The sequence below is a fragment of the Mustela lutreola genome, chromosome 3 (genome assembly GCF_030435805.1).
Source record: "Mustela lutreola isolate mMusLut2 chromosome 3, mMusLut2.pri, whole genome shotgun sequence".
Lineage (NCBI taxonomy): Eukaryota > Metazoa > Chordata > Mammalia > Carnivora > Mustelidae > Mustela > Mustela lutreola.
In genome coordinates this window covers 121,499,739-121,527,374 of record NC_081292.1, presented here as the reverse complement: position 1 = coordinate 121,527,374, position 27,636 = coordinate 121,499,739, and the positions used below count along the sequence as shown (strand labels likewise).

General features: G+C 34.1%; 1 protein-coding gene across 1 annotated transcript in view; it reads left to right on the top strand.

Moving 5' to 3' along the window:
* LRP1B (LDL receptor related protein 1B) overlaps positions 1-27,636 on the top strand; it is a 2,000,743-nt gene that overhangs the window by 1,264,547 nt on the left and 708,560 nt on the right. The window contains exons 22-23 of the mRNA XM_059166755.1: positions 19,429-19,629; positions 25,468-25,713. Coding sequence (XP_059022738.1) covers positions 19,429-19,629; positions 25,468-25,713 — 447 coding nt within the window. The remainder of the gene's footprint in view (positions 1-19,428; positions 19,630-25,467; positions 25,714-27,636) is intronic.

Here is a 27,636-nt window from a genome sequence, read left to right as displayed (position 1 = left end):
GAGGGTATATGCTATGGTGAGCTTTGTGAATTGTGTAAGACTGACTGATGAATCACAGACCTGGACCCCTGAAACAAATAATACACTATATGGTGATTAAAAAAATACATTCAGACTTTTGGGTAAAATTAATGAAATTAACCAAACTTCTATAAGTCATTTTGAAATTGCAGATCATCAGATACTGAAACTACCTGAAAGAAAATCAGATTATCTAAGAAGATTTTAAGAAATGCCACAAGAAAATGGAGTAATAAGAAGCTGAGGGGAAAACACTTTCAGGCTAATATTCTTGGTAAATATTCCAAGTAAAATATTATTCCAGATAATTTAGTCATACAAAGTACATGGGATTTTTACACATAAAGCCTCACTAAGAAAATTATTAAGATAATAGGAAAATAGGATTTGGTGAGAAAATGAGAAAAAGAAGTTTAGGGACCAAAATAAAATATTGATGAGATTAACAACTACAATAAAACTAACCAAACAGTTAAATGATAAAAATGCAATCTTCAATAAAGATTTTGCAGTCTAAATATCTTACATTAAATAATATGCTATCAACTTCTATATAGCAAAAAATATAGGAACCATAATAAAACTATATTAGAAGAATAAAATTTTACTCATCTACCATAGTCCATAAAAAATCAAATGGAAGAAAAATAAGCAAGAATGTAGATCTAAAGAATTAATGCTTAGAACAAATTAATAAAAATATAATTCTATTCTTAGAAGTCAAGAAAGATGAAGCTTCTTTTACGAGGCTCATGATGTATTTTTTTAAATATTTTCACAAACAACTCAATAAATTCCAAGAAGTAGAAGTGATGCATACAAAATGTCCTGATTATAGTATAATAAAACTAATAATTTTGAAGAGTAATACCATTCCTGCATTTGGAACTTTAATAATAAAAACACTCAATATATTTATTCTAGAGACAATAAAACTGAAATTGTAGAAAGTTTAGAAAATAAAGGTTTGTACATAGCAGAACATATGGAATATAAATAAAGAATTGCTAAAAGGAAAAATTCATAACTTTGCACATTTATATGCAATGTCCCAAACTCTTAGTCATTTTTTAACCTTTAATAACTTCAGAAGTATAAATGCTATAACACCAAAGACATCATCTGAAACTTCAATTATTTATATTTAACATATTGTTAGTTTTGTGAATCTTGAATAATTAATGCTTAAGTTTGTTTCTAGTAGTTTATAGTAGTTTGCCATCTTTAACTAGTGAAGCTGAAACAAAAAATAATATTAAAAGTGTTATACTCTAAATTAACAAAATTACATGTATTTAAGACCCAGTTTATAAAAGTATAACAAATTTAGATAAGCTTTCAAATAATTTTTATGCTTGTAACATTTATATTTTTAAATTTATTAAAGGTTAAAACTGCTCTAAGACTTTAAGACACCTATATTTACATTAAAAATTAAAATATGTATTTTTAAACAATATGTAGAAAAGACAATACTCATCAGTCATCCTTGTGCTTTCCTCTATCTCTCAACTCTCTTGCAGTTGGATTCAGACCAGGTGACTAGTTCTATGGATTAATGGACTATATCATTTCCATACTAAGGCACTTAAGCTAGAAAGTCAAATATTTAGTGGAATTACATTTTTTTTTCAATATCAGATTGGTGATTATTAACAAAACCAATAATACCTTATGTTGGTGAGAGTAGATGAAGCAGACACTGATGTCACTAAATATTGATGAAACTATAAGGAAGGCCATTTGGCAATATGTATCTATGTTTATAATGTGAATACACTTTCACAATTCCACCTCTAAAGCCTTATCCTACAAATAATGCATTGGAGGAGTGATGTGTACAAGATATTCATTTATATTATATTTTTTAAAGATTGGAATAATGCATTCAATAAGCTTAACTCTAAAAGTATATAAATAGCCTTACCTGTACACCAAATAGTTGACAATGTACAGAAAACATTCTCCATACACAAAAGTCAAATTAGAATTCAGCATCAAAAAGATTAGAAAGGCAGGTGCCTATGTGGCTCATTTGGCTGAGAGTCCACTTTTGGCTCAGGTCATGATTCCAGGGTCTTGAGTTTGAACCCCATGTCAGGCTCCCTGCTCAGTGGAGAATCTGGTTCTCCCTCTTCCTCTGCCCCTACCCCTACTCCTGCTCTCTCTCTCACTTTTTCTAAAAAAAAAAAAAACAAAAAAACAAAAAAACAAAAAAAAACATGAATTTGAAAATTAAAATCATACTTCAAAATAATCAAGACTAATAAAGAAATCCCAATATACACATTTATTTATTTATTTATTTATTTTTGATTTTTTATTTTTTATGAACATATATTTTTATCCCCAGGGGTACAGGTCTGTGAATCACCAGGTTTACACACTTCACAGCACTCACCAAAGCACATACCCTCCCCAATGTCCATAATCCCACCCCCTTCTCCCAAACCCCCTCCCCCCAGCACATTTAAATATTTAGAACTGAATGACAAGGTATATACTGCACAATTAAATTTCTGTGTAAGTCTTTTTTTTTTTTTTAGTAGACTTAATTTTTAGAACAGTTTTAGGTTCATAACAAAAGTGAGAGGAAAGAACAGAGTTCCCATATAGCCCCTGTTACCCCTACACACACAACTTCCTTTACTAACAGCATTCCACAACAGAATGACTTATTGAAGTTGATGAACTTGCATTCCTACTTTGACATATCACCCAAGGTCCATAATTTACATTAAAATTTATTCTTGGTAATGTACAAACTATGGATTTGGACAAATGTATAATGATGTATCATGTGCCAGCATAGTGTCATAGTGATTTCATTGCCCTAAAAGTCTCTGTGCTCTGCCTATCCATATCTCTTTTCCCCCAACCCCTGGCAACCACTGATGTTTTTATCTCTACCTTAGATGGAAATTGCTGTTTTGGTGGTCATCAGGGATTATAACTATGTGCATTCAGAAAATTACCAAACCTCTCTAAGTTTCAATTTTCTTTTTTTTAGATTTTATTTATTTATTTGACAGAGATCACAAGTAAGCATGCAGAGAGAGAGCAGGAAGCTGGGCTCTAGAGCCCAATATGGGGCTTGATCTCAGGACCCTGAGGTCATGACCTGAGCCGAAGGCAGAGGCTTAACCCACTGAGCCACCCAGGTGCCCCTAAGTTTCAATTTTCTAGTCTGCAAATTGAGATAATAATTACATTAATATCATCATCATCATAAGTAGGACATACATTCAGTGCCTGGAACACAATATGAATTTGATGAATGATAACTGTAACTATTACTACTACATTTTGACTTCTTTTTCTGTAAGATTTGACCTTTCTCTACAACACATGCCCTCTCTGAAACCTTTCCTTATAAACTCTATTATGGATTGCACTCTATTCATTCACCATCTAGATTCTTTTTTTTTTTTTTAATTTCACTTTTCATTGTCTACCCCTTAAATTCAAGAAAAAAAAAAAAAGACTTGTTAAATGCATAATGTGTTTCAGACATTATGTTGATTTTTCTCTAAATTTCTTTGTTTTGCTCCTTATCATATTTCTGCAAGGTATCCATAGAATTTTCTTTTGTTCCCAATGTTTCAACCTTCACTCCCAGGTAAATGTTTACCAAATTCCTGTCACTGGAATTCAACCCACATTTCAAACTCTTTTTTTTTTCTTTTTTTTCCCCAATGCTATACTGAACATCTCACTTTTTCTCTGAAGCCAAAAATTTTTCCATATTTCTCTGTTTATTTTAAAAATATATTGAAGGGGCACCTGGGTGGCTCAGTGGGTTAAAGCCTCTGCCTTCAACTCAGGTCATGATCCCAGGGTGCTGGAATCGAGCCCCGCATTGACGGGGTCTCTGCTCAGCAGGAGCCTGCTTCCTCCTCTCTCTCTCTGCCTGCCTCTCTGCCTACTTGTGATCTCTCTCTGCCAAATAAATAAATAAAAATCTTCAAAAAATAAAGCAGAAAGTGCATTTTGATATTCTAACATGTCATCATTTTTTTAGGTCCTACTGATGCTATATCTACAATTTCTCTACTGTCACTCATTCTGCTCTTTCTACTCACATATCATAACATATGGTAAACTTGAATTATCTGTCCCTCAGACCACTCACTGTGTGACCTACTGTGTTTGCCCCTGACAATAATTCCCCTTCAATGTGTTCTACACATAGCTTTGGCTCCCTCTTACCTCATAACTGTACCTGAGCACATTCTCTCTCAAAATATTTTAATGGTTCTCCATTGTTTATGGTTAAGAGACACCTCATGAATTAGCAGTCAACATTACATAAACTGTGACTTCAAACTGCCTTATTATTGTTTCTGCACCCTCTCCTGACTTTATAACTTTACATTTGAGTTGCATGTTGTGTATGCATTAGGTTCAGCAAATAACACTAAAACCCCGTGTACTCAAAATGGCCATTAATAATCATCCATTAAACTCAGTATACATGGCTCTGTGTTTATAGTTCTGATTGAAATTTGTACATATAGCTGTGGTATTAAGAAAATAAAGTTTAGCATAAAACAAGGAATACATGTGCAAGATAGAATTTTAGAGTGGGTTCACTCAGAAATGGAGAGATCAATTTAGAGTTGATTTATTTCAACAGTCTATGCTCTGACACATTCCTGTTGAGTAGCAAGAGTATTCAACATGCTATTAAATTATCTCTTTTTATGTTTTACTTGCTTTTTATTTTGTAGAAGGTATATTAAGACTATATATCTTAGCTATCTATATGATTGTTTTTTCTGTTTCCATATGTAATATTCACTGACACCCTTCAAGACACCTTTCCAAATAACATCTCACTAAATCTTGCTCTCAACCTTCAGGTCATATATATTTTCTACATTTTTGAAATTCCATGGCACTCTGTGATCCTTATATGGCTTTTATCTTACTCTTTTTATATATATGTTCAGTGTAGAACTTTTGCCACTACTAGACCTACTGCTTCATAAGATGAGAAATCTGTTTTTCCCATCTTTTTTTATATTTTTCAATAGCTAGGCAAACACATTACACTCAATAAATAATTGATGAATTGAATTGAAGCCAGCATTGTTAGAGAAATAAATATGCATGTAGTATTAAAATTCAGTTGTGTAAATTTTTTAAAAAGATTGTAATTTAGAAAGACATTATGCTATATTGAGTAAATCCATTTGAATTTTCTCAAAGATTCACTTCTTTACATACCCATATTCCTTTTTTTTTTTTTTTTTTTTAAGATTTATTTACTTGAGAAAGGGAGTGCAAGGGGGGAGGAGGAGAGGGAGAGAAACCCTCAAGCAGACTCTCTGCTGAGCAAAAAGTCTGGCACTGGTCTTAATCCCAGGACCTTGAGATCATCACCTGAATCACATGAGCTGGATGCCCATCTGAGCCATTCAGACACACCCATACTCATATTTTTAATATTAATTGCCAATTGTATCCCACAACCAAAATAATGCTGTTATAACCTATGATGTCTTTTATAAAGATAAAAATGAGTCAAACAGTTTGCAAAATGATAAATCTATTTTTTTAAACACTCAAACTAGTTTAACAGAGAAAGAGAAACTCTAGAATTGATCATTTAAATTTATTTTGGTAAAGAATTACAATTTCTAATGATTCCAGAGATTCTTAGTTTCTTAGTTTCACTATAGCTGTTGACATCATACTGGCTTTTATCCTAAACTACATATTTCAAAATAATACAAATAGGGGTGCCTGGGTGGCTCAGTGGGTTAAGCCTCTGCCTTCAGCTCAGGTTGTGATCTCAGGGTCCTGGGATCGAGCCCCGCGTGCGGCTCTCTGCTCAGTGGGGAGTCTGCCTCCCCCTCCCTCTCTGCCTACTTGTGATCTCCTATCTGTCAAATAAATAAATAAAATCTTTGAAAACAAACAAACAAAATAAATAAATAAATAAATAAAATAATACAAATAAAAATAGTCCTTAAAATGTCCCAAGCGCATGCATGTATGTGTGTTTATGTTTGCATATTGTGTGATTTCACTAGTTGTCATGATACCAACATACTGATTATTATTTCTGTTTGTTGTTGCTGCTTTGTTACTTGGGCATTCCTCTTCTCTTTGCTCAAAGGGAAAAACTGCAATTTCTGTAACATTCTTCCATGCATAGTTATCAATAGAAAATATCATTATAAGTATATCAGAAAAGAGTATATAAATACTCAACTTGATAATAAACACCTATTTTCAGCTTGTAGTTTTAAAGTGTAATTAGTAGGGCAAGGAGCAAGATGGAGGAGTAGGAGACCTAAATTTTGTCTGGCCCCAGGAATTCAGCTAGTTATCAAAGCATTCTGAGCACCTACAAACTCAACAGGAGATAAAAGAAAAGAATAGCAGGAATTCTATGTACAGAAAAGTGACCACTTTCTGGAAGATAGGATGTGCACAGAGAAGTGAATCCGAGGTGACATATGGGAAGATACACCATGGTGGGGGGCTGGCTCCCAGCAAGTGGTAGAGCAGCAGAGCACAAAATCAGAACTTTTAGAAGTCTGCTCTGTGGAGGGCAGTCCCTCCAGTGGCTAGGTGGGAGTGGAATCCTTGCAGGGACAGTGTTGTCTCAGGACCCTTGGGGTCACAGAAAGACCAAGGGTGCCTGAGTGCAGCAGAGCTCCCAGGTATCAGAGTGGCTGAAAGATGGAGCCAAGAAGGGGCCCTCAGCTTAGGGTTACCTTAAACTGTGATCTGAGGCAAAGCTGGACCACTACTCTTTGAGCAGAGACCCCACAAGTGGCAGATCCAGGGAAAGCCTCTGCTTCCTTCACTGGGAGAAGCAGCACAGGAGTACACTGCAGGAATCAGATGGGTTGGGAGACTCCAAATGGGGTTGTGTGCCAGAGATAGAAAAGCTTTGTCCCAGGCTGGGAGAGTTCCTAGTGCAGCCAGACACCAGGGAGATGGAACGGATTGCTTGCTTTTCTCTGAATGCACACGGAGGAGCGGGGTCCTGATTCCTTAGTATCTCTGGGCTGGAGATTGGTAGGCTACCATTTTGATTCTCATCCTCCAAAGTTGTCAGCGAACAAAAGCTACCAAGAGCAAACCCAAGGAGATTACTTAGCCTGGCCCCTGGCAAGGGCAGTGCAATTCCACCTTAAGCAACAACATTTGAGATTCACTGCCAACGGGACTCTTCCCCAGAAGATCAGCAAGAACATCCAGCCAAAACCAAGTTTACTGATCAAAGAGAACAGCAAAACACCAGTGCTAGAGGAACACAGCACATAGAATTCATGGCTTTTTCCTCATGATTCTTTAGTCTTTCAAACTTAATTGTTTTTTTAATTTTTTTTTCTTTTTCTGTTTTTTTTTTTTAATTTTCCTCTTTCCTATTTTAACATAAATCTTATCAATTCCTTTTAATTTTTTTAAATTTTCATTTTTATAGTGATTCTATCCCTTCATTGTATTCAATCTTATTTATGTGTGTGTGTGTACGTGTGTGTGTATGTGTGCATGCACAACAAGTTTTTTTTTTTTTTTTTTAAGATTTTTATTTATTTATTTGACAGAGAGAAATCACAAGTAGTCGGAGAGGCAGGCAGAGAGAGAGAGAGGGAAGCAGGCTCCCCGCTGAGCAGAGAGCCCGATGCGGGACTCGATCCCAGGACCCTGAGATCATGACCTGAGCCGAAGGCAGCGGCTTAACCCACTGAGCCACCCAGGCGCTCCCATAACAAGTTTTTATTTCTTTAAAATTTTGGGATACAGTTTCTTCTAACGAACCAAAATATACCCTAAATCTAGTGTATTCCGTTGTTTTAGTCTCCTGCCTGATCACATTCTCTCCTTGTTTCTTTTATTTTCTTTCTTTTTTCTTATAAATTCCTTTTTAAAAATCTTTTTCAATTTTCATCTTTACAGTCATATTCCATCCCTTCACCATTTTTACCCTTATTTTTGTACATATATGGGTTTTTCTTTTTTAAAACTTTGGGAAGCAGTTTCTTCTAATAAACCAAAATACAACCAAAATCAGGCATGTGGTTCTGTTCTATTCACCAGGCTGATCATATATTTTTTTCTTTCCTTTTCTCCCCCCGCCCCCAGGTTACTGGTCTCTTATGATTTGTTTAGTGAATATTTTTCTGGGGTCATTGTTACCCTTTAGCATTTTCTTCTCTCATTCATCTATTCTTCTCTGGACAAAATGATGAAGCAGAAAAACTCATCTCAAAAAAAAAAAAAAAAAAAGAACAAGAGACAGTACCAACTGCTAGGGACCTAATCAATAAGGACATTAGTAAGATGTTTGAACTGAAGTTCATAAGGGTAATTATAAAGGTACTAGTTGGGCTTGAGAAAAGCATACAAGATGCTGGAGAATCCCTTTCTGGAGAAACAAAAGAAATAAAGTCTAACCAATTTAAAATTTAAAAAGCTACTAATGAGGTACAATAAAAAATGGATGCTCTTACTTCTAGGATAAATGGGCAGAAGAGAGAATTAGTGATCTAGAAGATCAAATGATGGAGAATAAAGAAGCTGGGAAAAAGTTAAACAACTTGGATCATGAGGGGAGGATTTGAGAGATAAGTGATACTATAAGATGAAACAGTATTAGAATAATTGGGATCCTATAATAAGAAGAAAGCGAGTGGGAGCAGAAGGTATATTTCCTAGTGGAGTGTAAGTCACCAGTTCATTTCAACATAGAATTTTCATCATGCATCTGCAGAAACTATCAAATTTTATGGCACACGTGTATATATTTCATTATCATGATTTTAAAATGAGCTATTTTGGGGATGTCATGCAAAATTTGGTAGAAGGAAAATAAATAATGTAACTGGGTTCAATGAAAAATTCTCCTTTCCTACTCTAGTTTTCCACACTTCAGGTCTTCTTCACCAGAGGCAATCACTATTAGCTATTTCTTATGCAGCCTCCCAGAAAGCGTTCATGTAGAGACAACCTGTCCATAAACTTGGATTGATATGTGTATGGAATTATAGTTCTAGATATTGGTAATCACATAAATATCTTTTTAGATTTTTTTAAAATTTTTAAATATTTAGATATCACATAGCTAAATAAATGTTACTAACATGTAAGAAAACCTACCGTGCACTTGGTTTTGTGGGCCTTTTTTATTGATGTGTTTTGGAGATTGTGTTTTTTTTTGTTGTTGTTTTCATCTATTCTTGTATTCATTATTTTTTATTAACATATAATGTATTATTTGCCCCAGGGATACAGGTCTGTGAATCGTCAGGCTTACACACTTCATAGCACTCACCATATCACATATTGTCCCCAGTGTCCATAACACAACCACACTCTCCCTACCCCCGCTCCTGTCAGCAACCCTCAAGGATTTTTTGTGAGATTGTCTTTTATGGTTTGTCTCAATCCCAATTCCATCTTGTTTCATTTTTTCCCTTCCCTAACCCCCAACACTCCCACCATCCTTTTTGAAATTCCTCATATCAGAGAGATCATATGATAATTGTCTTTCTCTAATTGACTTATTTTGCTCAGTGTAATACCCTCTAGTTCCAACCACGTTTTTGCAAAAGGCAAGATTTTATTTCTTTTGATGGCTGCATAGTATTTCATTGTGTGTGTGTGTGTGTGTGTGTGTGTGTGTGTGCACACAATATATATATACCACATCTATTTTATCCATTCATCTGTTGATGGACATCTAGGTTCTTTCCATAGTTTGGCTATTGTGGACATTGTTGCCATAAACACTTGAGTGCATATACCCCTTCAGGTCACTACATTTGTATCTTTAGGGTAAACACTACAAGTCTGATTGCTGGGTTGTAGTGTAGCAATATTTTCAGATTCTTGAGGAACCTCCATACTGTTTTCCAGAATGACTACACCAGCTTGCATTCCCACCAACAGTGTAGGAGGGTTCCCCTTTCTCTGCATCCTCGCCAACATCTGTCATTTCCTGACATGTTAATATTAGCCATTTGACTGGTACAGGGTGGTATCTCATTGTGGTTTTGATTTGTATTTTCCTGATACCAAGTGATGTAGAGCACTTTTTCATGTGTCTGTTGGCCATCTGGATGTCTTCTTTGAAGAAAAGTCTGTTCATGTCCTCTGACCATTTCTTCATTAAATTATTTGTTCTTTGGGTATTGATTTTTATAAGTTCTTTATAAATTTTGGATACTAGCCCTTTATCTGATATGTCATTTGTGAATATCTTCTCACATTTTCTTAGTTGTCCTTTGGTTTTGCTGACTGTTTCCTTTTCTGTGCAAAAGTTTTTGATCTTAATAAAGTCCCAATAGTTCATTTTTGCCCTCGCTTCCCTTGTCTTTGGTGATGTTTCTAGAAAGAAGTTGCTGCAGCTGAGGTTGAAGGGATTGTTGCCTGTATTCTTCTCAAGGATTTTGATGGATTCCTGTGTCACATTGAGGTCTTTCATCCATTTTGAGTCTATTTTTGTACATGGTGTAAGGAAATGTTCCAGTTTCATTATTCTGCATGTAGCGGAATTTCTTGTTCCACTGATCTATGTGTCTGTTTTTTGTGCCAGTACCATACTGTCTTGATGATGACAGCTTTGTAATAGAGCTTGAAGTCTGGATTTGTGATGCCACCAACTTTGGCTTTCTTTTTCAAGATTCCTTGTCTATTCGAGGTGTTTTCCAGGTCCATATAAAGTTTTGGATTATTTGTTTCATTTCTTTGAAAAAAATTGATGGTATTTTAATAGAGGTTGTATTAAATGTGTAGATTGCTTTAGGTGACAGAGACATTTTCACAATATTTGTTCTTCTAATCCATGAGCATGGAATATTTTTCTATTTCTTTATGTCTTCCTCAATTTCTTTCATGAGTACTTTATAGTTTTCTGAGTACAGATTCTTTGCTTCTTTGGTTAGGTTTATTCCTAGGTATCTTACAGTTTTGGGTGCAATTGTAAATGGGATTGACTCCTTAATTTCTCTTTCTTCTGTCTTGCTGTTGGTGTAAAGAAATGCAACTGATTTCTATGCATTGATTTTATATCCTGACACTTTACTGAATTCCTGTACAAGTTCTAGCAGATTTGGAGTGGAGTCTTTTGGGTTTTCCACATAAAGTATCATACCATCTGCAAAGAGTGAGAGTTTTACTTCTTCTTTGCCAAATTGGGTGTCTTTTATTTCTTTTTGCTGTCTGATTGCTGAGGCTAGGACTTCTAGTACTATGTTGAATAGCAGTGGTGATAGTAGACATTCCTGCTGTGTTCCTGCCCTTAGGAGAAAAGGTCTCAGTTTTCCCCACTAAGAATGATATTCCTGTGGGTTTTTTCATAGATGGCTTTGATAATATTGAGGTATGTACCCTCTATCCCTACACTTTGAAGAGTTTTGATCAAGAAAGGATGCTGTATTTTGTCAAATGCTTTTTCAGAATCTATTGAGAGTATCATATGATTCTTGTTCTTTCTTTTATTAATATATTGTATCACATTGATTGATTTGCAGATGTCGAACCAACCTTGCAACCCAGGAATATCCCACTTGGTTGGGATGAATAATCCTTTAAATGTACTGTTGGATCCTATTGGCTAATATTTTGGTGAGAATTTTTGCATCTGTGTTCATGAAGGATATTGTTGTGTAATTCTCCTTTTTGATAGGGTCTTTGCCTTTTTTGGAATCAAGGTATGGCTGGCATCATAAAATGTGTTTGGAAGTTTTCCTTCTATTTTTACTTTTTGGAACAATTTCAGGAAAATAAGAATTAATTATTCTTTAAATGTTTGGTAGAATTCCTCCGGGTAACCATCTGACCCTGGGCTCTTGTTTGTTGGGAGATTTTTGATGACTGCTTCAATCTCCTTACTGGTTATAGGTCTGTTCAGGTTTTCTGTTTCTTCATGGTTCAGTTTTGGTAGTTTATATGTCTCTAGGAATGAATCCATTTTTTCCAGATTGTCAAATTTATTGGCATATAGTTGCTCATAATAAGTTTTTATAATTCTTTCTATTTCTTTGGTGTTGTTTGTGATCTCTCCTCTTTCATTCATTATTTGATTTATTTGGTTTCTTACTGTTTTTTTTTTTTTTTTTTGATAAGCCTGGCCAAGGGTTTATCAATCTTAATAATTCTTTCAAAGAACCAGCTCCTAGATTCGTTGATTTGTTCTACTGTTCCTTTGGTTTCTACTTCATTGATTTCTACTCTGATCTTTATTATTTCTCTTCTCCTACTGGGTTTAAGCCTTCTTTGCTGTTCTTTCTCCAGCTCTTTTAGGTGTAGGGTTTGGTTTTGTACTTGCGACTCTTCTTGTTTCTTGAGAAATACTTCTATCACTATATACTTAACTCTCAGGACCACCTTTGCCATGTGCCACAGATTTGGTACAGTTGTGTTTTTATTTTCATTTATTTCCATGAGTTTTTTCAGTTCTTCTTTAACTTCCTGGTTGACCAATTCCTTCTTCAGTAGGATGCTCTTTAGCCTCCATGTACTTGAATTCTTTCCAGCTTTCCTCTTGTGATTGAGTTGTAGCTTCAAAGCATTGTGGTTTGAAAATATACAAGGAATGATCCCAGTCTTTTGGTATTGGTTGAGACCTGATTTGTAACCAGGATGTAATCTATTCTGGAGAATGTTCTGTGTGCACTAGAGAAGAATGTGTATTCTGTTGCTTTGGCTTGGAATGTTCTGAATATATCTGTGATGTCCATCTGGTCAAGTGTGTCAATTAAAGCCTTTATTCCCTTATTAATCTTTTCTTGGATGATCTATTTCTGTGATGGGGGTGTTAAAGTCCCCTGCTATTATTGTATTATTATTGATGTGTTTCTTTGATTTTGTTATTAGTTGGTTTATATAATTGGCTGTTCCCATATTAGGGGCAATAGATATTTAAAATTGTTAGATCTTCTTGTTGGACAGACCCTTTAATTATGACACAGTGTCTTTTCTCATCTCTTATTATAATCTTTGGCTTAAAATCTGTTTTATCTGATAAAGGATTACCACCCTAGCTTTCTTCAGATGTCCATCAGCAAGGTAAATTGTTTTACACCCCCTCACTTTAAATCTTGAGGTGTCTTTGGGTCTAAAATGAGTTTCTTATAGACAGCATATCAGAGTCTTTTTTTAAAGATTTTATTTATTTATTTGACAGAGATCACAAGAAGGCAGAAAGGCAGGCAGAGAGAGAGGAAGGGAATTAGGCTGCCTGCTGTGCAGAGAGCCTAATGCAGGGCTCGATCCCAGGACGCTGAGATCATCATCTGAGCTGAAGGCAGAGGCTTTAACCCACTGAGCCACCCAACCACACCAGAGTCTTGTTTTTCTAATCCATTCTGATGCCCTGTGTCTTTTGAATGGAGACATTTAGCCTTTTTTACATTCAAGGCATAATATTGAAATATATGAATTTGGTGCCATTGTTTTGCCTGCAAGGTGACTGTAACTGTATATTGTCTCTGTTCCTTTCTGGTCTACTACTTTTAGGCTCTCTCTGGTTAGAGGACCCCTTTCAATATTTTCTGTAGGACTGGTTGGGGTTTGCAAATTATTTTAATTTTTGTTTGTCCTGGAAGCTTTCTATCTTTCCTTCTATTTTCAGTGGCAGCTTGATGGAAATAGTATTCTTGTCTGCATATTTCTCTCATTTAGTGCTCTGAATATATCATGTCACTTCTTCCTGGACTGCCAAGTCTCTGTGGATAACCCTGCTGCCAGTGTAATATTTCTACTGTTGTATATTACAGACTTCTTGTCCCAAGCTTCTTTCAGGATTTTCTCTTTGTCATTAAGACTTGTAAGTTTTACTATTAGATGACCTAGTTTATATTTATTTTGAGGCAGGTTCTCTGTGCCTCCTGGATTTTGAAGCTTTATCCCTTTGCCATATTAGGAAAATTCTTTACTATAATCCATCCCAATATACCTTTTGGCCCTCTCTCTCTTTCTTTTTCTTCTGGGATCCCAATTATTCTAATATTGTTTCATTGTGGCATCACTTATCTCTCAAATTCACCCCTCATGGTCCAGTAGGCATTTGTCTCTCTTTTGTTCGCTTTTTGATTCTCTGTCATTTGGTCTTCTATATCACTAATTCACTCTTCTGCCACTTTTATTCTAGCAGTAAGCATCCTCATTTTTTATTGCATCTCATTAATAGCTTTTGTGAATTTCAACTTGGTTAAATTTTAGTTCTTTTATTTATCCAGAAAGGGTTTTTCTAATATACCCATGCCTTTTTTGAGTCCAGATAGCCCACTGATAATCATCATTCTGAACTCTAATTCTGACATATTACCAATGCCTGTATTGATTAGGTCCCTAGCCATTGGTACTGCCTCTTGTTCTATTTTTTTGTAGTGAGTTTTTCCATCTTGTCATTTTATTCAGATAGGAATATACGAATGAGAGAATAAAATATTAAAAGGCTGGCAAAGATCCCCCCAAAATGTATGGTAACCAAATCAGAAGAGACCCAAAACTGGGGAAAAAGAAAGGGGTAAAAAAAATTTTTTTAATTAAAAATTTAAAAAAAAGAAATATGTATTATACTGGTGAATAGAACAGAACCACCTACTTTATTTGGGGTGTATTCTGGTATCTTAGAAGAAACTACTTCCCAAGATGTTAAAGAAAGAAAAACATATATATACAAAAATAAGGTTGAACATAATGAAGAGATGGAATATGACTAAAAGGTAAAAATTTTAAAAAAATTCTAAAAATGGAACTGGTAAGATAAGTTGGTTGGAAAAAGAGGAAAGAATTTGCTCAGGTTGGAGACTAGAACAAAGCTATGTACTGGATTTAGGGTATATTTTAATATATTAGAAGAAATTGTATTTCAAAATTTTAAAGGAAAAACCTTTAAAATATAACCTTTGTATACAAAATATAAAGTTAAATACAATGGAGGGATAAAATATGACTATAAAATGAAGATTTAAAGATATTTTTTAAAAAATATATTGTTAAGATAAACTAGTTAAAAAATGTTGAAAGAGGAAAAATTTTAAAAATAGAATAAGGAAAAAAAGTAAAATTTAACAAGTTTAACTTTGAAAGACTTAAGGATCAAGGAAAAAAATCGATGAATTCTATGCATTGCTTTCCCCTACCTCTGGAGTTCCACTATTCTCATTGAACTTGCTTTTGGCTAGATGTTCTTGCTGATCTTCTGGGGGAGGGGTCATTCGCAGTGAGTCTCAAATGTCTTTGCCTGAGGTAGAATTGCACTGTCCTTGCCAGGGGCCAGGATAAGTAATCTACTTGGCTTCTCTCTCAGTATCGTTTGTTTCCTAAGCACTTTCCATAGAGCTTTGGAGCACAGAAATGAAAATGGCAGCCTCACAGTCTCCAGATGGAGTGAGCTGAGAGCTCAGGGCCCCACTTCTCAGAGAAAAGCAGTCAATTCCTCCTATCTCCCTGGTCTCTGACCGTACTTTGAGCTCACCTGCCCTGTGACTGAGTTTTTCTATCTCTGGTGTACACCCATGTTTGGAGTGTCCAAACCCAGCAGATTGCTGCCACTCACCCCCATGCCACTCCTCCCAGAGGAGGATGGAGGGGGTTTCTCCAGATTTGCCACTTGTGGGGTCCCTGCTCGAAGAGCAGTGGCCCAACAGTGCCTTGGATCAAGGGTTAAGGTAACTCCTTGGCTCCATCTCTGTAGTTGTCTTCCCCACTGTGATACCTGGGAACTCTGCCATACTCAGATGCCCCTGATCTTTCTGTGACCCTGTGGGTTCTGAGACCACACTGTCCTTGCAAGGGCTCCACCCCTGCTTAGCCTCTGGAGTGATGTCCCTCAGGGGAGCTGATTTATAAAAGTTCTGATTTTGTGCTCAGTTGCTCAATCACTTTCCAGGAGCTGGCTCCTCCCCCTGCATTCCATCTTACCATCATTTTGGATTCACTTCTCCAAACCCCTACTTTCCAGAAAATGGTTGATTTTCTGTTCCTAGAATTGGTGCTTCTATCTTGTGTTGAGTTTTGTAGGTGTTTGGAATGGTTTGATAACTATCTAGCTGAACTCCTGGGACCTGATGTCATTTCAGGTCCTCTGCCATCTTGCTTCCTGTTTGGATATTGTGTTATATTACCTGAGTAAAATTCTCTCATTCTTTTTCACTCAAATGTGTAATTTCAGTACATGGATGCATTGTAATTGATGTCACCAGTTTTGCAATAATAGTTTAAGCTGTTTTCAGTCTTTTGCTAGTATATAGGAAGTGGCAACACATGTCTTTATAATACATCCTTGTGCATTTTGGCAAACCTGTTAATAAGAAAACATCTAAAATTAGAATTACTCTGGTGAAGAATTAATGCATTTTTTATTTGTTAGATTTTGTAAGATTGCCCTAGACAAATTATTCTGTTTTGAAGCCCCCTCAATATTTGGGATGTTTTTTACAATCTTGTCAAATCTCTATCTATTATTCTTTTTTGTTAAACCAAACCAATCTGGCAGAGGAAAAAATATATATCAAATGGCTTATTTAGCTTTTTCATTAAAAGATATTTTTGGTCGTCATAGGTTTGTAAGTCACTATTGATTCATTAATTTTACAATTGTATTGTTTTTTTGATCTTTGTTTTATTTGTAATAGCCCTTCTATATTTTAAATAAAGTCCCTTTTCCACATATAATAAAAATTTTTCTAGTTTGAAAATTTCTAATTTCTAATTTCTTTGTGTTGAATTTATAGTGGGATTATATCCCACTATATTATATTGCAATGTGAAATCAAATGTATTTATGAGATTGTTTGCAAATTTGTTCTTCATATTTTCTGGATATGTGTAATGACTATTTCAAGTCTTTGTTGTTTTGTTTTCATATCTATTTTGTTCTAGAATGTGTATGCATTTATCATTGTTATTCTAAAATGATTGGGGCACCTGCGTGGCTCAGTGGGTTAAGCTGCTGCCTTTGGCTCAGGTCATGATCTCGGGGTCCTGGGATGGAGTCCTGCATCAGGCTTTCTGCTCGGCAGGGACTCTGCTTCCCTCTCTTTTTCTGTCTGCCTCTCTGCCTACTTGTGATTTCTGTCAAATAAATGAATAAAATCTTTAAAAAAATAAAATAAAATGATTTTATTGATCCACTTAGATCATGTTTTAGTGTAAGGATCAAGATTCAGCCTTTTTTTTTCCCCTCCAGATGGCTAAGCAGTATTCCTTACATCACCAATTTTGTAATTCCATTATCTGTATTTATTTTGTATATTAAAACCATATACCAAGTAGATGAGTACTTGATATTTCTATCCTATTCAATTGTTGATGTGTTGATTGATATTCTGTTAAAAATATTTTGACTATTTTTAGTTCAAAATACTTCTAAATAGTTGGCATTTACAGTCCTACTCATAAATTTCTTCTCTTTTTCATGAAAACTCCAAACGTTATTTGCATTCTTATTTTCTTAAATTTAGGATAAGCTTATAGGATTGTAATAATATTGTTATTATTTTAGGGAAATATTTTACAGATATAAAGCTTCTCTAAGACCAAATTACTTCTTTATCCAAGACTTCTTTTGGATTTGTTTGTACACTTTTTAATTTTCTGTATATACATTCTCTATACTTCTTATATAGTTATAGAGAATGTATAGCATATACATTCTGCATACATATAGCATATATACATATAGCATATACATTATATAGTTAACCTAAATACTTTGTTTTATGATAGATTTTTAGATCCATCTTCTTTTATAGTCTATTGAGATATAAAACCTACAGATTCCTGTATAATTTTTGAAAGTAGCTATCTTTTTTTACTCTTAGTTTCTTATAATTTTTAGTTTTTATTGATTTTATGATTATTTGATTATTAACTGCACGTAATAATACTCTTCTAATTTTATACCTCACTTATTTCTGTTATCTAATTATATTATATAGTATTTCCAGGATAATATAAATAATAACATTATTAGTTTTATTTGTGATGTAAAGGCAAAGCTTATAATGTTTCTCCATTTATATAAAATTGAATAGTGAAATCTCCATCATTTTTTTTTTTTTTTAGATTTTATTTATTTATTTGACAGAGAGAGATCACAAGCAGGCAGAGAGGCAGGCAGAGAGAGAGGAGGATCCATCATTTTTTTTTTTTAAGATTTTATTTGACAGAAAAATAGAGAGAGAGCACAAGTAGGCAGAGTAGCAGGCAGAGGTTGAGGGAGAAGGAGGCTCTCTGCTGAACAGGGAACCTGAGGTGAGGCTGGATCCTGGGTCCCTGAGATCATGACCTGAGCCTAAGACAGCTGCTTAACTGACTGAGCCACCCAGGTGCCCCATCATTTCTTATTTTAAGAGTGTTTTCATCAGTAACTAATGTTGATTATGAAATGTATTCATATTAACTATGGAACTGATGATTTGTGCTTTTTTTTCTCATTTGACTTCATAGCATGGAAAATTATTTATGTATTTCTGCAAATAAAACTTCTTTTCACCAATATTTTGATTATTTTAAAATTTAGTAACCTTTAAATTTGACATAGATATCTGAATATATAGACTCTGACATACACAATCTGGTATTTTTCTTTTCCCTTTCATTTGCCCTACTCCTTTTATGAGTTGTTGGTATGCAGTCAGCTAATAACCAGTATTTATCTTCAAGTCCATTTTTTAATTACATTATACCTTAACATTGCATAATCTAGAAAAGAATTAATTAGAAGAAAAACATAACCATTCTGTAAAATTTTAGAGTGAAAAAAGATTGACATAGATAGTGGCCATTGCTTTCTCTGTGTTTCATGTTATTACTTTTGAAAACTGCTGGCTAAACAATAATCATTCTTTTCCCTTTCAAAGTCAATAAAGAAAAACATATTTCAATAACACCTGTCTGTATAGACCTTAGCTATCAAGATGTTTAATAACATTTATATTTTATGAAAAGGAATACACATGTCTAGGTGTGAGGAAGAGTTAGAGATCTTGGGCTTATGAATATAATAAACAGAAAGACCTATTCTCCTGTGAAATAAACCATTTGCTTTAATTTAGGGTTGCAAAATCACAAATTATATGTACATGAATTTAGGTCTCTAAAAGTGACTTACGTAAAAATGCTTGTTCAGTGTTTTTTTTTTTTTTAAAGTATCATAATGAAGCTTTCAATTAGTCCACAAGTTGTTTTATTAATAGAGCTAGACAATAACTTGAAACCAAGGAAAATATCGTGGCTTTAACTTTAAGATCATTTTAACTGGAGTGTGAGACCTATTCAAATAGTCATGAAAATAAACTGTCAGACTATCAGCAAATAGATTTCTTGGTAATAGCACATAGTTCTGCCTCTGACTGAAGATGGTAATGACTATTCATTATGACAGTGACTTAATTACAACAATCAAATGGATGATGTTTCTGTTTTCTTAAGGGAGATGCATCAATAAAGCATGGATATGTGATGGAGATATCGATTGTGAAGATCAGTCAGATGAAGATGATTGTGACAGTTTTTTATGTGGACCACCCAAGTACCCTTGTGCTAATGACACTTCAGCCTGCCTTCAGCCAGAGAAACTCTGCAATGGGAGAAGGGACTGTCCAGATGGGTCTGATGAAGGCGATCTCTGTGGTATTGCGTGTTTCACTGATTTGTTTCTTTCTGGAGACTAGAAACATTTAGTCCACTTGCTGATACTTATAGTAGCATACACTCCTTCCATTTATTTCCTTTAAATGTAATGTTTAGCATCAAATCTTATCTCCATTTTTCAGGGACTGTAAGTCTGTAAAAGTTTTTAAAATATGATCAGAAATTTCCGATAATGAAGCAGAAAAGTCTGGACTATAGCCAACTAACTTAATTGTATAATTGTGCTCATCACTTAGAGCTCTGGATGGTTAATGTTGTTTCCACAATGAAATGATATTTTTTTTTGTCAGTGAGTCATTCTCAAAAAGAGAACCTTTTTATTATGGACAAACTCTATAGGATAGAGTTTACTAACATCCAGTGGATTTTATCATACATTGCAATCATTACAATAGAAATATTTTTTAAAAAGAGGAACAGAAAGGAAGAAATTGAACAATAAAACCAACTGAATATTATTCAAGTTTATATAATTTTCTCTGAAGTTTTTAGTCCTCTTACAATAGCTTTCTTGGGCATGCTATATCTAGTTAAAGTGATTATTTCAATCTGATAGCTTTTGAGCTTTGAAATCACTTTTGACTAGTCATCTTTTTTATGCCAACCAGAACATATAAAGAAAATTACATTTCCTTCTCTGTGGAGAGATCAGACATTTAGCAAGGAGATTTTCAAAATATGTTTTCTAGATAATACTGAAGGTGATATCGATAGAAAATGAGGAAGGTTTTAACAGAATGATAAGAACAATAATGAGGTGACTAGGGACTGAGAAAATGACTTTAGGAAATGATGAAGCTACCTAATTGAAAATAAAAAAGACAACTACATTTAAGCCAAAAGTTATCATATTTTGATCTGAATTGAGTACTAATAGAATACTGAGTGATAAAAAATCTGTTATTATGTTTTGATTTATGCAATAAGTGTCCTGTCTTCCAAAGATTCTGTGATTCTATAAAATACCCTTGAAACAATAACTGTAACAATCTTTATTCAGTAATGCTAAAATTTATTTATTTGTTTATTTATTTATAAAGACATTTATTTATAGAGTAAGAGAGAGAGAACAAGGGGAGGGGCAGAGGAGAGGCAAAGAGAGAATCTGAAATAGACTCCCCTATCAACATAGAGCTCAGAGCTCCACACAGGGCTGGATCTCAGGACCCTGAGATCATGACCTGAGCCAAAAATAAAAAGTCAGAATGCCAAAAGGACTGAGCCACTCAGGTATCCCTGGGATGCTAAAATTTAAATAAAATGATTCAACCCCCTCAAAAATCCTAAAATTAAGCAACAAATACAAGGTAACAAATACAAGGTTAGCTCATCTGTACTTACTTCTTTTTCTCCCAGCTTATTCCCCTTATGGAGTAGATTGGTGGATGGAAATATTTCTTGCATTACCATATGTGAGGATAGTTCGTGAAGGTTGTAAGAGCAATTCTGAAAGAAGAAAACTATCTTTGTCTTAAAATTGAAAATGTGTAAATTTAGGAAAAAATCAAGATTTTGACAGGCTTAGATTTTGTTCTTCAGTTACTTCAATTAAATCATCTAGGCAGGTAACTTAATTTCTTGAAATGTCAGATTCTTCATAACAAAAAAGGAGATCATGATATTGAGCAGGAAATCATGGTAATAATGTCAGATGCACTATAGGTATTGAAAGAATTTATCTTTTCTCAACCTTCAGGTTAAATGAAGGCAAAGAAGACAAAATACAATCATCAAGAAAAATGAACATAATGCTATAAAAACACAGCCTTATTTTCCTGTCCTCTGCTCTCTGAATTAGTAAAATAAAAGAGCAAAAGGGATTTCTTCTGAATTTATTTCTTTATTTGCCTCAAGACTGAAAATTGCCTCTTACTGTCAAGCCACTATATTCATCAGCTTAGGAAATTTGCTCAAACATTTCAAAGAATTACAGGTGTGAAAGAGGTTACAATAAAGCTAGGTGTGGTCATTCCAGAAAGGATAAAAGTCAGTTCTATCCTGCTTATAGCACTATGGCATATTGAAGTCCTATACTGTCCCCTTTGTGAGGTGAAGTTAAAGGAAATTTAGGGAAATGAAAATCAAAAACAAATACTGGTCAAAGGATTGAATTACTTTCTATGGTTCTCCTTTTCCTACCTTTTGTGTGTACCTTTGTACTATAGTTCCATAGATGGAATCCTTATAGGCAATATTGGTACCTATAGAGAAATGGCACTTTGGTCTTTTATTTTCAAGATCCTTGCCCATCAGTCGTCGGTTAGATCCTGTCCAGCTAAGAAGGGTATTGGTTTATGAGTGCCGCAGCAGCCGCCATAATGAGTTATTTACCCAGTGGATATAAAAGATGATATACCAAGTGAATTAACTTTAAATAATTGGCATGCATTTAGCTAGTAGCTAGGAAATTCCTTTTAGAGAGAGAGAGTCCCAAAGGCGAAAGAGGTTTTTTGTTTATTTGTTTTGTTTTAACCGTTTGCTGTATATGATGAAAATGTAGGTTTTGCCCTCTTCTGTTTGCTCCTTTGAAATAGCTTTCAAAAAAGCTGTTTATTTATTTATTTATTTATTTATTTTTAGTGTTCCTTCTTTTACCATCCTCTGTTAAAAAGGTAACAGGGATTGATTGATATCCTATTCCTCAATACATGTAAATTTGTACAAAAATATATTGTATGAAAATAATTTGTAATCTGTAGACTTAATACTTGGGAGATATCCTAGGATGGAAAAAATCATACTCTTTGACTAGTGAAGAGATTCTTGTTTTCTCCAGATAAATCTGATCTGTAAAACAAAATCAAAACCAAAACAAAAATCAAGTAAAGGAACACTGAATGAAATAATTTTCTTAGTCCTAGTGAAAAGATATTTTTCTCAGGGGGATTTTCAAATGATTTCAAGGGGAAATGTATATACTTTAAGAAATAGATATTGTTTAAGAAACAAATGAGAAAAATCTTGAATCATTCAAGACTAGAGTTAACTGTTAAACTTTACTATAAGAGTATATCAAAGATAAACAAAGCTGGACACTAGGTAAAATGGGGAGGATTGATTTTATTCAGTATTTATTATTGCAACAGAGAAGAATATTTCTTGTGAACTGAAATCAAATTCTCTGAAACAAAAGACTAGAAGCATTTTGCAGCCTGGAGTATATGGTAAGGGAAAGGCACCAAGAGGTGATAAGGGGGTTGATCCATGTGACTAGGCCATTGGTGCTTATCCCAGAGAAGAAACCAATTTCTCATATCTTTGACTAGAGACGGTGGTACAACTCAAAACAAAGCACCCACAGGGTTGCCAGCAAGAGTGAAAGAGTTATCTTCTTGAATGCTTGCATTTAAAAGAGACATTTCTCGAGTCCTTGAAAAGACAGTTCTGGGAGGTAGAAGATTACATATTCCATGTGCAGAGAAAATAGTTACAACTGCAAGTTTTTTTAAAGTAATTGTTCTAAGACGAGACTCCAGGACCTGTCTGCCTATCACCAGGTTTTTGCTGGAGCAAACCGTCAATTCTCCCGTCAGCATAGAGCTTTCTCAAGCAGGTACTTTAACAGAACTGGAGTCATACTAGGAAGGCTGTCCTAAGCGGTTAGAAACTATGCTAGTGTTTGGTGAAATCTCTTTTTGGGTGGTGACAGGAGTATGATTGGGGAAGGGAGTGAAGATTGAAATTATTTATACTAAGGGTCTGCAATGTTTATAAGCCATTTTGAGGACTAGTTGACCAAAAGTTTCTGAGGAACCTGACTAGAGCTTGATCAATGAGAAATTCTTTTTAAGTAATAAAAATTTAAAAGAGAGTTTCAGGATTAGGGCACCTGGTTGGCTCAGTCAGTTAAGCATCTGCCTTTGGCTCAGGTCATGATCCCAGGGCTGGATCAAGTCCCACATCGGGCTCCGCGGTCTACCATGAACCTGCTTCTTCCTCTTCCTCTGCCTGCCATTCCCCCAGCCTGTGCTTTATCTCTCTCTCTCTCAAGTAAATAAAATTAAAAAATAAAAAAAAAAGAAAAGAAAGAAAGTTTCAGGATATAATGACATGCTTAGGGTTAAGGAGGAATTAACAAGGGACTAGCCACACAAATACTGGCATTAAATTTATATGTACAATGTAAATTTTATTTTTTAAAAAATCTATGACTTCATTCCACCAACAATATCAGAAGAATGGTCATATTTGAAATAAGCTAAGAGAACTATAACAATTTTTTTTCACCTGGGTATGATGATACTTCTTTACAGTAATTCTCTTGAGAAAGAATGACATTTGAAATAAATGGGGAAAATACCTTAAAATGATTATTGTTTTGAAATGACTATGATATGGGTGAATAAACATTTTTGGGAGAGCCAAATGAATCTACTTTTTTCTTCTAAAATAATGCCAAACTTGAATTCTTAGAGAAAATAGTTAATATAATCATTGTCCTTTTCTTATTATTGTAACTTCTTTTCTGGTGACAAATAGTACGAAGAAAAGTTGACCTATATAGAACTTAAAAAAAGGTAGAAATATTTTTAAAGTGTTATACTTAAGCTCAATTTCTGAACTAGATAAATTTTCATAGACAGCAGGAAATATTTGAGGTACATAAGTGACTATTACTGCAATTTGTCAATCATTGAACAACATTCTGTTTTAGCATGTCTCAAAAAACACCTGATTAGACAGGTTTTGAGAACAACTTAAAAATATTTTTAAAATGAAGGAAAGCAAATCTTCTTTTAGCCTTATTCCTATGTATCTAGTAATAGATAGGAATAGGTAGTAGTGTGTTTAAAAAAACAGTTATCTGCTATTTTCATCAATGGCATAAGTAGGTCATCTTGAAATTTTCCCAAATGGACAGGTAGTGGCTCAATTTGGGGGTAGTGGCTCAATTTGTGCATTTGGACATTTTTTATTGAAAAAATATTGTTAACTGTTTATTATATGGTAGGCACTGTGCTAGTTATTGGATATACACTGCTAAACAGAGCAAATAGTTTGTACACCCTCTGGACCTTACAATTTATAATGAAATAGAGTCAGAAATAAATATATGTAATGCAATTCTAAATTATAAGACTATGGTAGAAAGGGTTTCTTTCTTTATAAACAAATCATATTATCTATGTAATAAATACTGGTTACTCATTATTTTAGTACAAATACCAAGTCAACCTTTTTGTGTATATGTATATTATTTATGATGCTTCCATGACCTCATTGAATTAATCACAATAACCAATATACAGGGTGTAATGTACAATTTACATAACTTAAAAATAAATGACTGTAACTAGTAAAGAGCAAACTAATCCATCCTGCATTATCATTATGAATTAGACACTAGATGTAGAAATATATATATATATATATATATATATATATATATATATATGCCTGTTTATATACACTGAACCAAGTCAAATTTTCAGATCATCAATGTATGTCCTTGGGGAGCCGTTAGCAACTGATTTTGCTCAACAGCTGAAAGATTCAGCATAATTTTTCCAGTTATAATAGAAAGAAACATTGAACACACTTTACCTCTATGGGGTCAAACAAAGTATACTTTAAAATTTTACAGAAATGAAAAGCTTCCATTCCCAGTTTCTATCATGTAGAATTATATTTGGTCATTCGATGAATTATTTTATCATTCCTACCTCAATCCCTGAAAAAAAAATCCAGAGAGCTCTCTCTATTCATTTATAATATCCTTGCTCTAATTCTAGCCTTAGAGAATTGAGTTCAATGATTAGTATTTAATTGAGCAAAACAATTGATAATGCCCTGTAATCTGTTCCCCTCCTTTTATAGATGAATGCTCACTGAACAATGGAGGCTGTAGCAATCACTGTTCTGTTGTTCCTGGAAGAGGAATTGTCTGTTCCTGTCCTGAAGGACTTCAGCTCAACAAAGACAATAAAACGTGTGAAATTATAGATTATTGTAGCAATCATCTAAAGTGCAGTCAAGTGTGTGAGCAGCACAAGCACACAGTCAAGTGTTCATGCTATGAAGGGTGGAAGCTGGATGTGGATGGGGCAAGTTGCACAAGTGTTGGTAAGTAGATGTGTGTTTTGCTAGATTGAAGAATAGCAAGTGCCTTTCTGTTTATTTCTTTTTACCCTGTGTTGTGTATCTCAGTATATTTAAGAATAGATCTTGAGAGAATATTCCAAAAACACCTTTGAAGAATTAATAAAAGGATTCAACTAAGTTTAAGTGAGGCATTTAAGTATAATTTTTCATTTTTAAATTATTTTTTAAAGTATTTTACTTATTTGTTTGAGAGTTTGAGGGGGGCAAAGGGAGAAAGACTGCCCACTGGGACTCTGTCCTAAGACCATAGGATCATGACTGGAGCCAAAGGCAGATGATTAACAAACTAAATCACCCAGGTGCCCTGAATGTATAATTTTAGACCTACTCCAAAATCTTCTGGACAGAGCATATTACAGTATCCTTATAACCACCATCCTTCAGATTGGTTCCTTCCTTCTTGAAATGCGACTTCATCATCATCCTCCCAAAAAGTTTCTTTTCATACTATCAAAAGCATTTACTTTTATTTTTCTCTGAAGCTTTCAGAACCCTCCAAAGTCTGGTCCTAGCGACACTTCTGGTTTTATTTCTTCTACTCTTGAAATAAACTCTTTGTTCTGGCTTTGTTCATCTTCTAACTGTCCATTTAAAACATTCTGATGATTCTCTAGATCAGATTCCATAGTGGGAAGAAGAGACATTATAGAATCTGACTTTGAACTTTGACCCTGCATCTGGCATTCATTATAGACATGATATTAGGCAGGCTACATATACATACATTTTAACTATGTCTTCCTTATAGTATGTTGCAAAACTAAACAGGAGAAAGTGCTACTGTGCCACATACCCATTAGGTACTTAACAAATTGGATGTTTTGGGGGAAAATATTACCTTTATTTTCTTTAATGTCTCACGGTAAGTTAATACTACTTATTAGCAGCAACTGTGTATCTCCAATTGAAGTAATAGACATTCACATCATGTTAAACTTGTTCTGATATTTCAAAATATCATATATATTCAGGCTTTGGAAACCACTATTACTTCAATAATAGGAGTCATTAGACCTACTGTTCAAGCTGTTATCAAATATCTTAATAAAAAGAATGCATATTACTACATCCCAAAGTAGTGTCTTTTTGTTCAATATTGGTAACAGCATTTTAGTATACAGTGTTTTATTCCTTTGCCTATGTAAATTTATTTTATTTGCTTTTTTTATTACTCTTTTTGCACTTTTTAAGACTTTCTGGTAACCGGCATACAGATTTTATCAGACAGCTAAGAACTTATACATCATAAACTTTTCTCATTTTGTTCCTTCTGCTTAGATTGTATTTCCCTTTTTTTTCTCAAAATATCCTGGGTATTCTTTCAGACCTATGTGCTCAAATATTTCTTCTTTAAGGGAATAGTCTTTCAAATATTCTTTTTCTCTATTTCTCCTATGTCTAGAATATATTCTCCATGAAAATACGTGTCCGCATTTTTAATTTTACTGTTGTATATTTCCATCTATGTGTCTTCTATATTCCTTATCTTTCTAATGAAATAATAAGCAGCTTGAAGTAAAAAATGAAGTTATAGGTTATTCTCTTATGTTTTATATAATATTCAACCCACTTATAGAAAAATAATATAAAATCAAAAGTGTTATATTTTTGCAGAGAATATTGTTATTTTATTCTTTTATTTCAAATGTTGTTTTGTAATTATTTCTCCTGGCTTTTAAAATTTGAGTCAGAGATGCATACATTTAGCAGACATTTATTCGACTCTTTTCCAAGAATCTGGTACAAAGTAATTGGCATGAGAGGCTGAAAAAAAATAACAATTTGTCACAGTGATAATAGTCATTTTATTTATGTACATGTTTGGATTGGAGAGACAGTAGATCAAAGTATAATCATATTTTACATGAGAATTGGCTCCATAAC